Genomic DNA, 12,238 nt, shown 5'->3' with positions numbered 1-12,238 from the left:
TTGCTGATCTCTCGATATCTTTCTTCTGTTCCTTCATTCTTGTTCGTGTCTTCCTTCCTGTTCCTCCGATGTACACGGCAGGGCAATCTTGATAAGATACCTTGTATACAATGCCTCGTTCTTCTTCCGGTGGTGTTCTGTCCTTGGGGTGGCTTAGTACGTTCCTCAGTGTTGTCGTGGGCTTAAATGCAGTTTTAATGTTCACCTGGGAGAGCACCCGTCTAATTGGTTCTGACACACCCTTCAGGTAGGGCATGGTAACGTACATGGGTCTTTCTTGACTACTTTCCGCCTGTTCCGGGCGTGTATTCATCATTCGGCGGTATGTATCACAGATAAATTGCTCGGGGTATGCCCTTCTTCGTAGATCCGCTTTGGCCTTTGTTATTTCTTCATGTCTTGTCTGATGATCTGAAGGGATCTTCATGGCACGTGAAAGCAGGGAACGAACAAACGATCGCTTGTGTTCAAGAGGGTGCCCCGAACCATAATGCAGGAGCTGACCTGTGTCGCACGGTTTTCTGTAAACCGAGGTCTTCAAGTTTCCGCACGGGTCTCTTTGCACGAGGACATCCAAGAAGGCGCTCTTTTTCTCTTTCTCCTCCTAGAACGTGAACTGGATGTTAGGATGAATGCTGTTCAGCTTGTCAAAGAATGTGTTGGTGAAATTCTCCTTAATAATCACAAATGTGTCGTCAACATAACGTCTGTAAAAGGTGATGAATTGCGATGAAAAGGTGATGAATTGCAAAGCGACTGTGATACTGAATCGTGACGATTACGACAGCAAGATGGAGTCCATCCTTCAAGACCGCTCCCATTTCACCGAACTATCGTGTGACCCAACAGCTGCATATGAGAGAAAGATTGTTGCCGCGCTCAGGAAACTCAGAACTAAGAAACTAATTACGGACAGTCTGTACTGGAAACTTTTCACCTCCGACGGAGCGACACCGAAGATATATGGCCTACCGAAAGTTCACAAGAGCAGTACTGTCCTCTGCGCCCCATTGTGTCCTTCATAGGTGCACCGTCCTATAACGTGTCTAAATTCCTGGCTGAACTGTTGGCACCTTTAATGTACAAGAACGACCGGTCGGTGAAGAACTCTGCGGAATTTTGTGAGCTCATCCGTGACATCCGCATAGGCGATGGCGACGTCATGATATCTTTTGATGTCATCTCCCTGTTTACAAACGTGCCCATTGACGTAGCTCTGTCCGTAGTTCGAACGAAGCTGAGAGCTGACGTTGACTTAGAAGACCGCACTGATCTTTCAGTTGAAGACATTTTAGAACTTTTAAAGTTATGCCTCGGGCAAACCTTCTTGCAATTCAAGAACAGGTTCTTTAAACAAACCGACGGATGCCCCATGGGCAGCCCAATTTCAACGACCATTGCCAACTTAGTCATGGCGGTTGTTGAAGACAAGGCCTTAGAGGACGCAGGACAATTCATCACCTTTTACAGACGTTATGTTGACGACACATTTGTGATTATTAAGAAGAATTTCACCAACACATTTTTTGACAAGCTGAACAGCATTCATCCTAACATCCAGTTCACGTGCGAGTAGGAGAAAGAGAAAAAGATCGCCTTCTTGGATGTCCTCGTGCAAAGAGACCCGTGCGGAAACCTGAAGACCTCGGTTTACAGAAAACCGTGCGGCACAGGTCAGGTCCTGCATTATGGTTCGGGGCACCCTCTTGAACACAAGCGATCGGTTGTTCGTTCCCTGCTTTCACGTGCCATGAAGATCCCTTCAGATCATCAGACAAGACATGAAGAAATAACAAAGGCCAAAGCGGATCTAGGAAGAAGGGCACACCCCGAGCAATTTATCTGTGATACATACCGCCGAAAGATGAATACACGCCCGGAACAGGCGGAAAGTAGTCAAGAAAGACCCATGTACGTTACCATGCCCTACCTGAAGGGTGTGTCAGAACCAATTAGACGGGTGCTCTCCCAGGTGAACATTAAAACTGCATTTAAGCCCACGACAACACTGAGGAACGTACTAAGCCACCCCAAGGACAGAACACCACCGGAAGAAGAACGAGGCATTGTATACAAGGTATCTTGTCAAGATTGCCCTGCCGTGTACATCGGAGGAACAGGAAGGAAGACACGAACAAGAATGAAGGAACACAAGAAAGATATCGAGAGATCAGCAACAAACCCAACAGAACTGTGTGAACACGCGCGCAAAACAGGGCACGTGTTAGACCTGGACAACCCATGTATTCTGGCGAAAAAGAACAAATGGAGGGTGAGGAGACAGCTGGAGTCATGGCACATAAAGAAAACAAAAGAGGCTATCAATCGACAACCAGGCCCCCTCCCAGAATGCTACGCTCCTCTTCTACGTAAATACCTGGTGACGACCAGGACAGCGTCATTCTGATGATGGGACTCGAATGGGACCCGAAACGTTAACTGTATTTTGTTATGTTTGTTGAAAGCCGGTGCGGTTCAAACTAGTAAAGATGTCTACTCCCGGCAATTGGACTATATTCAGGCGCTGTATATGGTTCTCGTTTGGCCTTTTCTATAATCCATTGGCATTCGTATTGTGTTCAACGAGTGTGTTGCAGTTGTTCAGCTGTCGGCGCAGTTCGTTACAGAAATTCGAAGCACTGTGCACGAAGAGCGCATGACGTAACAAGTGCTGCAAGAGTGATTGTACTTGCGAGGTTAACGCCGCCGTTTAATTCCACCCTACCTCACAAACGGCTTGTTTAAAGTGATACCCAGTAAAATTGGATAAAATTGCACAGTAACATCACTGCGAACATGACATGTAGAATTTATAAATCGATATTACAACACTCGACTTCTACGGCCATTAGTCATTGTCATTGATTGTTGAATACTATGATTCTTGAGAGCTTCTTTCGTAGTCGTGGTCTGTCATGCACGTTTTCTGTGTGCTCCTTTGCAAGATGGTGAAGTCGAATCTTGCCATAGCAGTTAGCTATAAGCTTTATGAGGCGAATGACGTGGTTTTCTTCTGGAGAGCACTCGAACATGTGCTCGTAGAGGGTAGGGAAAACGTTGTGTCTCAGAGATGTGGACAAGATGTCCTGTAAAACAGCTCTTGTGAGAAGCTGCCCGATCTGAATGCTAGACGGCAAATTTCCCTCCGAAATGTGGAGCATTCGTCGAACTAGTTTTTCTGTCACCTTGCATATGGCAAGGACGCTTTCGGATGGCTTGACAAGCCCACCACGCGATTTGCGGTGGAGTAGGGCACTGCTTGAATAACTGTCTGTCAGGGCATCAATGCAGTCAGCGCAGGAGATTCTCCTCGTTACTGACTTCACTACGTACCCTGCAATGTACCCGACGACATCCTCAACAAAGGCAGAGAGTTGCCCAGCGTCTGGTGCTTCTGCATAGTCGTGGTCTCCACCTTCACTTGTAGAGGTGCCAAAATATCGAGAGGCTTGAATATCAAGCTCATCAAGGGAGGTGGCTTCTGATGCTGCTGTAGTTGTCACTGTAAGTATATGTGTGTTGTCTTGAGCTGTACAATTGCCTCCTGCTGATGGCTCTATTTGGTGGTGAACAAGCAGTCTTTTGTATCGAGCCATGAAGTGTCCTGCAGTAGGATTATTGCTCTACCCACCTCTGCCTCTTAGTGCACAGAAAAAAAGCTCAATTTGATCTTGTGAAAGCTTGTAGGTAAGCATGTACTTCAAGTGTGGATTTTCGCCAGAGAGAAGGCAAGTGCAGAGACTTTGAAGGCTTCTCATGTTGATCAGGAATCCAAGGAATCCTGTTTTTCTTGCAGATTCTAGAACTGGCTTCCCAAATCCATCTTTTAGAGCGGTTATATAACCATCCATGTCATTAAAGAATGACATCCAAAGGTAGCGGGTTGCGTATCGGATTGGTGCCTTGAAGTTCCTTGCCAGAGGATTGCGAGAGTTCAGGATGCCAAAAAGACGGTCGAACCTTCTGAGGAAGTTCACTGTAGCTTCGCACCCTTGAAAGCTTGCAATGTTTAGGTCTTGATCACAGAATTCCAGCGCATCTGCTATGCTTGCACTGAGTGTCTGGGCAGCCAAGTTGACTTTCATCTTTTGGCTGCTCCAATCAATGTGTGCAGCCCTGAGTTTGTTGCCTGCCCGCAACCCTTCTGTCTTTTGGAGCTCCCGAAGGCGGACAATGAAGCTCCACTTTATCTGCCCTCCATTGCTATCTTGGAGGACTTGCATGGCCCCAAAGGCATTGCGCACAAGCTTGAGCATGTGGCAGGCATCAAGTATGATGTGAACCCTCCAAGAAGAATCTGACGGGTGAGAAAACCAAGGCCTGAGGGAGGGGGCCCGAATGTCTGCACCAAGCTCTCGAAACATTGTGAGATTCGAGCCCAAACCATCACTCACGACAGCTGCTACTAGAATGCCAGTTTCATGTAGTTTCTGTAGACAGAGAGTTAAGAGATTTGCCTTCTCTTGTCCACTCAAACTGTTGATAAGGAAGTATGCGCACGGCGCTTTCCAACTGCTGTCCATGGCTACCACAAGGAAAACAAGAGCCTGCGTAGCTGGCTCCTGGCTATCATCAACATGGCCGGTATCAAGGTTAACAAAACCTTAAAACGATTCTCCGGCATACTGGATGTGTTTCTTTATGCTCATTTCATCAAGCATCAGGGAACAAACAACACGTTTCGACAACTTCTGTTGTTCCCCGACTAGAACCTTGAGTGCATCAAAGGCTTCCTGTGTGAAACCTGGTTCGTCGTGTATATAGCTGTACCACGACCTAAGTGTCGCCTGGTGTGGAAGCGAAAGGTTAAATGTCTTCCTGACGTACTCGTATGCCTTTGCTGAATAAAACTGGAGAGTGAGCGCAAAGCTACGCAGTGACTGGGGATACTGCTCTCTGCTTACTTTTCCATCTTTCTTCTGTAGGGTGCGCAGCACTAAATCTAGCTGCACATCAGACAAGGTGCCACGAAGCATGTCAGTGCATTGACTTGATACGAGAGATTTCTTCTCGAGATCTTCTATAACACTCTCCGCAGTGAGTACCGTTTTCTTCAGTCTCCGGGCATTTTCTTCTTCTTCTTCTTCTTCTACCAATGAGACATTTCGGGCATTTTCTTCAGAGCGTTTCAGCTTCTTCTTCACGTTGTCCAGTGCTTCAACTGTGATGTTTATCTTCCTTTTTAAGGTCCGTGGACTCTCTTGCACTGTGTATGCGTGGTCAGCAGCAAGGTTATGTGAGGATCGGACTGTGTGAGGATTGGACTGGCTGAGGTGACAAGACCCCTGGACATGCAGCCCACGATGGTCCTGATGTGAAATCTCATGGTCTACCTCTATGTTATGTCTTGTTGGAGGTGGTTTTCTTGGCTGTACCCTCTGTGATGGAAAGATTAATTAATTATTTTTAGAAGCTGTTGTTCACGTGGGATAAATGACAACATTTGTTAAATTCAGCATTTATTTCCACATTTCTTGCACACACAACCTAGAAATTATTATTTTTCCTTCATTATTATTTATTTATTTATGTTTGCATTGCATGAGAAATACCTAACGAGCTAGTATATGTATTGGTTCCTACAAGCTCGAATATTACGCCACAGGACCCTGACCTTATACTAGGACTGTCTTGAATAATCAAATCAGGGACATGACTCTGCATTTCTAGGTAGTGAATGTAAAATTACATTGCGAAGAACCATAAAAGCAAAAAGTAGTAGTGTCAGTTCAGTCCAGCAAGTGCAATGTGAGTTCGCAAAAAAAAAGGGTGTCTTACAAGTCTCCATGACTTTGCACCCAGAGCACAGTGCACAAATTCAGAGCTGCATGTTGTGACCACAACCAGCTAAAACTGAGAGGTTGTGGAACCTCAATATAACAAAATTTTGTTTGCAAGCTCTTTCTTGCATTGTCATGAGCCTTAAAGATGATGACAGAAAGCCTAGCAGGGAATGTAAATTATTTTGTACCATAAATTTTGTCGCATAAGTTGTGTTGTGTCATGTATGTTGACTGATGTTTCACTTCTGAAGGCTTGTACTGAGGGGGATGAGGGGGAATATATATTTATTGAATGGAAAGGTCTGCCAGACCAAGGTCGGCATGCTATTCTATTTAAAAAAATCAAAAGAAAACGAAGAATAAATAGAAAGGAAAGGACGAATAGGAAAAGGTGAGTCTCCGTAAAAAGGAGGAAAAACAAAAACGAAAAGAAAGAAGGGAAAAGGAAAAAAAATAGCAACGAAGAAAGAAGAAAGAGAAAAAAAAAGAAGAAAGAAAACGAAGGTGAGGCTCCTGGAGCGCGCAGCTCAGAGCTTAGAGGCCAGGCCAGTGCACTGCCAGGCTTGTACTGAGCTTCTTGGATCAACTACCACATTCAGAATTGCTGCACATTACACAGGTTCCCAAGCAAATTCTAATGTGTTACTATTGTGTTTACTTTCAGGAGGTGCTGTGAAAAGTCAAACTTTGTAGGCACAGCATCACTCTTGAGTCGCGCAGTTTGCCCTGTACGATCGAAACAGGCCTCCTCAAAGTGTCTGCTGCAGAGCACCGAAGATTTAGATGGGGCCCAATTTTTGCGATGCATCTTCTGCACCCACTTCTTCAGCACGGCTGGGCGACTGTGAGGGAACCTGTATAGCACAAGCACGTTGTGTAGAAAATACATAAATAGAGCAGCCAAACATAATTTCTTAGTACCTAACGGCACCAGCGAAGTAGCAGTGCGAGCAAGCGCGAGTGTCACATACATCATACATGCGATCAGTGATCTCCCCAGAAATTCACTGCTGGGGTGGTGCCGAGCTTTCAAGGGGGGGGTCATGCTTGGTGACTTACGGAATTTTTCTTAGACACGGAAAGAATCGTGGCACAATGGTGACGTATCTGCACAGCTTTCCCGGTTTATTTGTAGATCTTATTACTTTAGAACACAGTGCATTAGAATAGAGATTCATTGTGAACGGCATTTCAACATTAAGATGCATAATCACATGACCGACAAAGATAAGAGACTACCATGTTGTCAACGAACACCTAGCAATCAACGGTGAAAATCTTAGAATACCTCGCTTGGTTGAGTTGGGCGCAAATGGCTCTTGATGATCCACATTGAGTTTGCGTGCCCGCATGCATTTTTGCTCATACATACCCGCAATATATGCATTGCACAGTCACTTTCAAATGATTTTGGACAAATGCATGGTACGATCATCTGCATGACTGTCGTCCTACAGCCCAAATTTGACAGCACAGGATGTAATTCGCTGCGCGGACTCACTACCAGAACGTGTTGGTGGCCGAGCTGGGTGGAGTCACCTGAGAAATTTCAGGGGGGGGAGGTTGCAAAAATGCAGGGAGGGTGTACACCCCCCCTGAGGGGGGTGTAGGGAAATATCTGCATGCGATACGAATAAACACTGTTTTTCCTCAAAATAAATAGCTTACCTGTGATAAGTTAACCCCTTTCGTCTGTCCGTGCGTGAAGTGCACTGAAAACTGCAACAAGCTGGCATGGCATGCCCTCTAATTTAAAGGAAACAAAAAAATTGCGGGCAGCCGCGCTTAACTAACTGCAGACGGCAGTACGTGTTGGGCCCACCATTATGGCGGCCGGTTCCACGCTGTGGAGCACCCTATGCGCGATCCAGCCATATACTATAGAGATCAGTGAGTTGAAAACGTCTGTTAGCGTGTCGGCGTCTACGCAGCTTGTTGAATTGTGTTTCCTTCTGTCCTGCAACTCCTCAGACCCACGTGCTCTGATCGCATAAGAATGTGAACGGCTTTTCATTTCTGTAGTGAGATGCTCCATTATGCATTTTGTTCCTGAAGTCTTGCACGAGCTATGACAAGGGCAAGCGGTGTGTGTAGGACAGCTGATCTTCAAGTCGCAACTCTGAACCAGCATGTGCAGTAATCACCAGATATTTATTTATTTTTATATTTATTTATAGATTTTACTATTATTATTTTTGGTGTGTGTTGTTGTTGTTCTACCCTGACAATTACGTCCCCCGCGGGGTGCAGGTTTGATAGGTATTTTCTCAGTCCTATTTTAGGCCCCATTACTTTTCTGTTGAAATTATTCCTGTACTGTGTGAGAAATTTTCTACCTTTACGAATAACTGGACTCGAAATGTGGTACGTTACCAGCTAAAGATGGAACGCGTTACTTTCGTCGTTACCGCCCACGTGATCAGAGCAGTGCCCGTCGCGACGTCGTTGTGTACGATATAACCAGGTCACGCCGGAGCAAGGATGATCAAACAGCATCGAGAAATACACTCAAAGCAAATATATTCGCACTGGAATGGAGGGAGAAAGGCTACTGGCGGAATTTTAGACTATGCAAAACGGAGTAATCACTTCGTCGTGTAACTGATCACTCAAAATTATATTCATTTTACCTAGAAAAATTACTTGCTCGCAGAAGACTGATTGAAGTCAAATTCACTAAACGAGTAATCGATCTTCACGTGTTACGTACAACTCGGTCGTGACGTTGTCCGCTCCGCTGAGGTAAATGTTGCAGCTTTCACAGAGGCATAATTCCATCTGAAACATGTCTACCTCATGCTACTTTCGAAAATAAAGATACCGTTCGAGGCAAATTTCGCCAGCGTTCCAATTCGAGAAGCGACATGAGAAGTGCGGCAGACACCGCGTTCAGGGGTGCGTGCAAAATCTCGCCCTTGGAATATGGAGCCAGGGCACATCATCACGACAGGTAGCCGTGGGTCAGCTTCTTCGCTTATTTTGTCTTTCAAACACACTTCTCTATTGGGTTCAGTTTGCTTTCCCTCTGTACCATGCTCCCTTCTACCCCTCCCCATCCTTCCAGAGAAAAGAAAGAGAAAGAGCCGTCCCCCTGTCATTCACGATTGCGCCGTTCCTCGCCAAGAACAAGTTCAAATTCAAGAATCGGGTGCTCCAAGAACCAGGATAAAATTCATTTTGTAGAAAAGGGGACGGCATGGTGTTGCAGGCATTTTGCTGTGAGGAACTTTCGCCACGCGATGCTGTTTTATTTGAAATCACTTTATGGAAACCAATTTCTTGAACTGAACTCTGAAGTTTACATGAGGGATCCTCTGTTCGCTCGCAAGAAGGACGATCACTTCAATCACTTCACTGCAAACTAACGCGGCGGAAAAGACTGAACTAAAGTAGCGAAATCAGCGACTTGACTCTGAGAAAGGACACACCTCTTACCATCACATAAAGCAATAACTGCGCCCAGTACCAAATTTAGGTGGCGGACTACTGCTACCCGCTACTCCTCTAAAAAGTAGCGCAATTACAAGCGGCGCTACTCATTTCTAAACGATAGTGTGATATATCACTCTTCCTAGTTACTAATTATGTATTCGCGTTGTGGCGAACACGTACCCATTTTGACTACATGTTGCTATAATCAGGAGCAATGAGCACGAAAATCATCGATACCAGCCATGAAACCAGGATTCTAGACAGAATAGGTTGGCGCAGAAATTGAAAAATGTCACCATATCACCCGATCATGTTGGATTGTGGGGCTAAAGAAACGGCTCCGCCTTGTCCAAGTGGGACGCCCTGAGATACGGTATACTTCTTTCCATTTTTCCCACTGAAATAGCGACAAAGTAGCTGTAGCAGCACCGAATCCGCTGCCAAGCTTTGTGGCGGAAATTACTTTTCCGCTAGTGGTTAGAAACGTAGCACATCCGCTCCTCAGCTAATGAAAATCATGTATAGCGATTAGCGACTACAGCACTGCCCATTGTGGTACTGTCACCGCGGCTGCCGTGCGGAATACAGACAGGTCTAAGAGTAAAACGCGCAATTTCCCTATTTTTGCTTCGTTTATGCCATTTCCGTATTACGGGCATTGATGCTGGTCAGTTTCCGTGCGCAGTGTATGCCAGTATGCCATTTCCGTGAGCTGACTTTCGGTGTGAACTGACTGCTCGGTTCCATAGGGTAATTTTGTAAATAATTTCAAGCTGAAATAATAGAAATAAAGGTGAAAACACAAAAACAAGCAACTTCACAGCAAAAAGCTGTTGACTACAATGTCTTTTTTATTGTGATTGTTTCGTCATCTTGCATTTGAGAGGAATTCATTTTTTGCACACTGTACGTCACATGGCATGGACGCGGCAGGCAGCACCATACATAGGACGGTGTGAATGTTTGGATTTTTGAGCACCGAAGCGAGTAATCGTATATCCTATTCCATTTCCTAATCACCTTTCCTTTCCCTTTCCTTTTTTCTTACTTTGCATTAAACATATCCCCCCCCCCCTAATCACATATGGAATTCAATGTTCGAATTCCAAATCGAATTTATGCTTCTACTAAATTGAATATATTTGAAGAGACCCGGCACATGGAGAACAAAAAAAAAAAGAGAGTAAGCGCTATACTTACGCATACATATACGTACCGTACATGTTTGTATTCCAATATATGTTGTATATGTATCCAATTGCGGTTATTCAACGTGTAGCTTAATTTATTCGTATATAATTCCATTTTAAAATGACTATTCACACGTAGCATTTCTTTGCCTAGGTAGTCGCTGTGGGTCAGTTTTGGTGAATTTACTTCCTTGTGTCTTGCAACAATGCGGCCTGTACAGTCATGGGGCTCCCGAGATGTGATACCGCTAGATATATTGAAATATATTTTTGCCTGTCAATTTTGTTGCTTTCCCCCGCATTTTATTTCCCTCTTTACACATCACACCTCTCGTCATCTCACAAAGCGATAACACGAATCGCAGCCAAATAGAAAAAAAAAAGTTATCTTCCCCTACTAGTCACGGCCGCTACTATGCGGAATACGGACAGGTTACATAGCGTTACACAGGTTACTATCTTACTTCGGTTATGCCATTCCTTTGATTCTTATCATTTTGTGTGCGTACTGTGAGTTGAACTTCTAGTTTCAACAGAAGTGGTAATTTCATAATTCATTTCAAGAAATCCTGTTTCTGTAAGCTGTATTGAGATAAAACTGCTACCGATCGGCACGTGAACAGACTCTTCACAGCTGACTGCAATTATTTAGTATTTGCGTCCATTTTTTATGACGGTTGTTTGACCATTTTGCGTTTGAGATATATATTTTTTTATATCTCAAATATATTATATTTTGCACAGTCTTCGTCACACGCTACGCGCGCGGCAGCTACCCCCGTGCTACTCAAACCACGAAAGCACCAAAAATCAACTCGCCGTCTTGCACGACAGTTTCAGAAGGCTTTTACGAGACAATGCTCCCTTCTACACACGTATAAACACCGGGTACAATGGCATACAGAAGAAACTCAAAGGGTCCAGTCGGGAGAATCGCGCGTGGGACAGCTGTCCTCCGCGCGATTCCCCCTTTCGGGGTCATCCACGGCAACCGCGACGGTGGCGCCCCGCCGTAGCAAGTCCGTAAGTAAATTCAAGATGGCTACCGTGAGACCGTAGCCTAAACAGAAATGATACCCGTCAGGTTTTAAGCGTCGACGGAATTTACAAGGGAAAATGTCGAGCGGTGGTAACGATAACTTGAGAAATGATACCGTCAGGTTATAAGATCGGGACGTGACTGAACAGAAATGATACCCGTCAGGTTTTAAGCGTCGACGGAATTTACAAGGGAAAATGTCGGGCTGTGGACAGATGGAGTTACGATAACAAAAAAAAAAAAGATACCGTCAGAAGAAAAAAATACGAACCTGAGTTGCATTTTGTTGCCCACTCTCTGTTTGTAGTTTCAGTGACTGATCGGGCTTGAGTTATGTTTTATTGCTAACGTCATCCTGGGTCTTTCTATACTCGCAGAACGCGAGCCATTGTGGCAGATATTTGGTGGCCCCGAAAAGGGCCGTTTTTTTTACTTCTTCTCGTTGCATTCTTTCTCTTAGTGTGCTCGGAAGGCGCCGCAAATTCCCTCTCCATGGCCACAAGTAAGCTTCCTTGCCCCGGTTTTGCCGCAAGTTGCACAACGTGTGCACCTGAGGATCCTGGGCGTCAGGTGCGGTGGCGCAGGTGTCAATGGGGTACCTATCGCTGTGTGCAGGGCCCGCTGTATGCAAAACGCCAGGGCGTTGATGCCATGCTTGCGGTCGACGTGGTAGCCGTCAGCAGCAAGGAGGCGCTTGTCGGCTAGACCGTGCTTCAAGAATTTGAACTGAAAGCAAAACATACATTTCAAAGGGGGTCCCTAGAATCCGTATATAATGTATGGCTGACCAGAAA

The 12,238-nt window shown here is 45.2% G+C and overlaps 1 protein-coding gene across 1 annotated transcript; it reads left to right on the top strand.

Annotated features, from left to right (window-relative positions):
• Positions 1 to 1,078: 1,078 nt before the first annotated feature.
• On the top strand, positions 1,079 to 1,576 carry LOC135373127 (uncharacterized). Its single transcript, XM_064606390.1, has one exon. It carries the CDS (start codon positions 1,079 to 1,081, stop codon positions 1,574 to 1,576), a length of 498 nt encoding a protein of 165 aa, XP_064462460.1.
• Positions 1,577 to 12,238: the final 10,662 nt, after the last annotated feature.

This window comes from Ornithodoros turicata, unplaced genomic scaffold (assembly GCF_037126465.1).
Source record: "Ornithodoros turicata isolate Travis unplaced genomic scaffold, ASM3712646v1 Chromosome21, whole genome shotgun sequence".
Classification (NCBI taxonomy): Eukaryota; Metazoa; Arthropoda; class Arachnida; order Ixodida; family Argasidae; genus Ornithodoros; species Ornithodoros turicata.
This window is presented reverse-complemented; position numbering and strand designations above follow the sequence as displayed.

Bases quoted from the DNA above. Each gene is read 5' to 3' on its own strand.
- LOC135373127 (XM_064606390.1), top strand. From the start codon at position 1,079: ATGTACAAGAACGACCGGTCGGTGAAGAACTCTGCGGAATTTTGTGAG.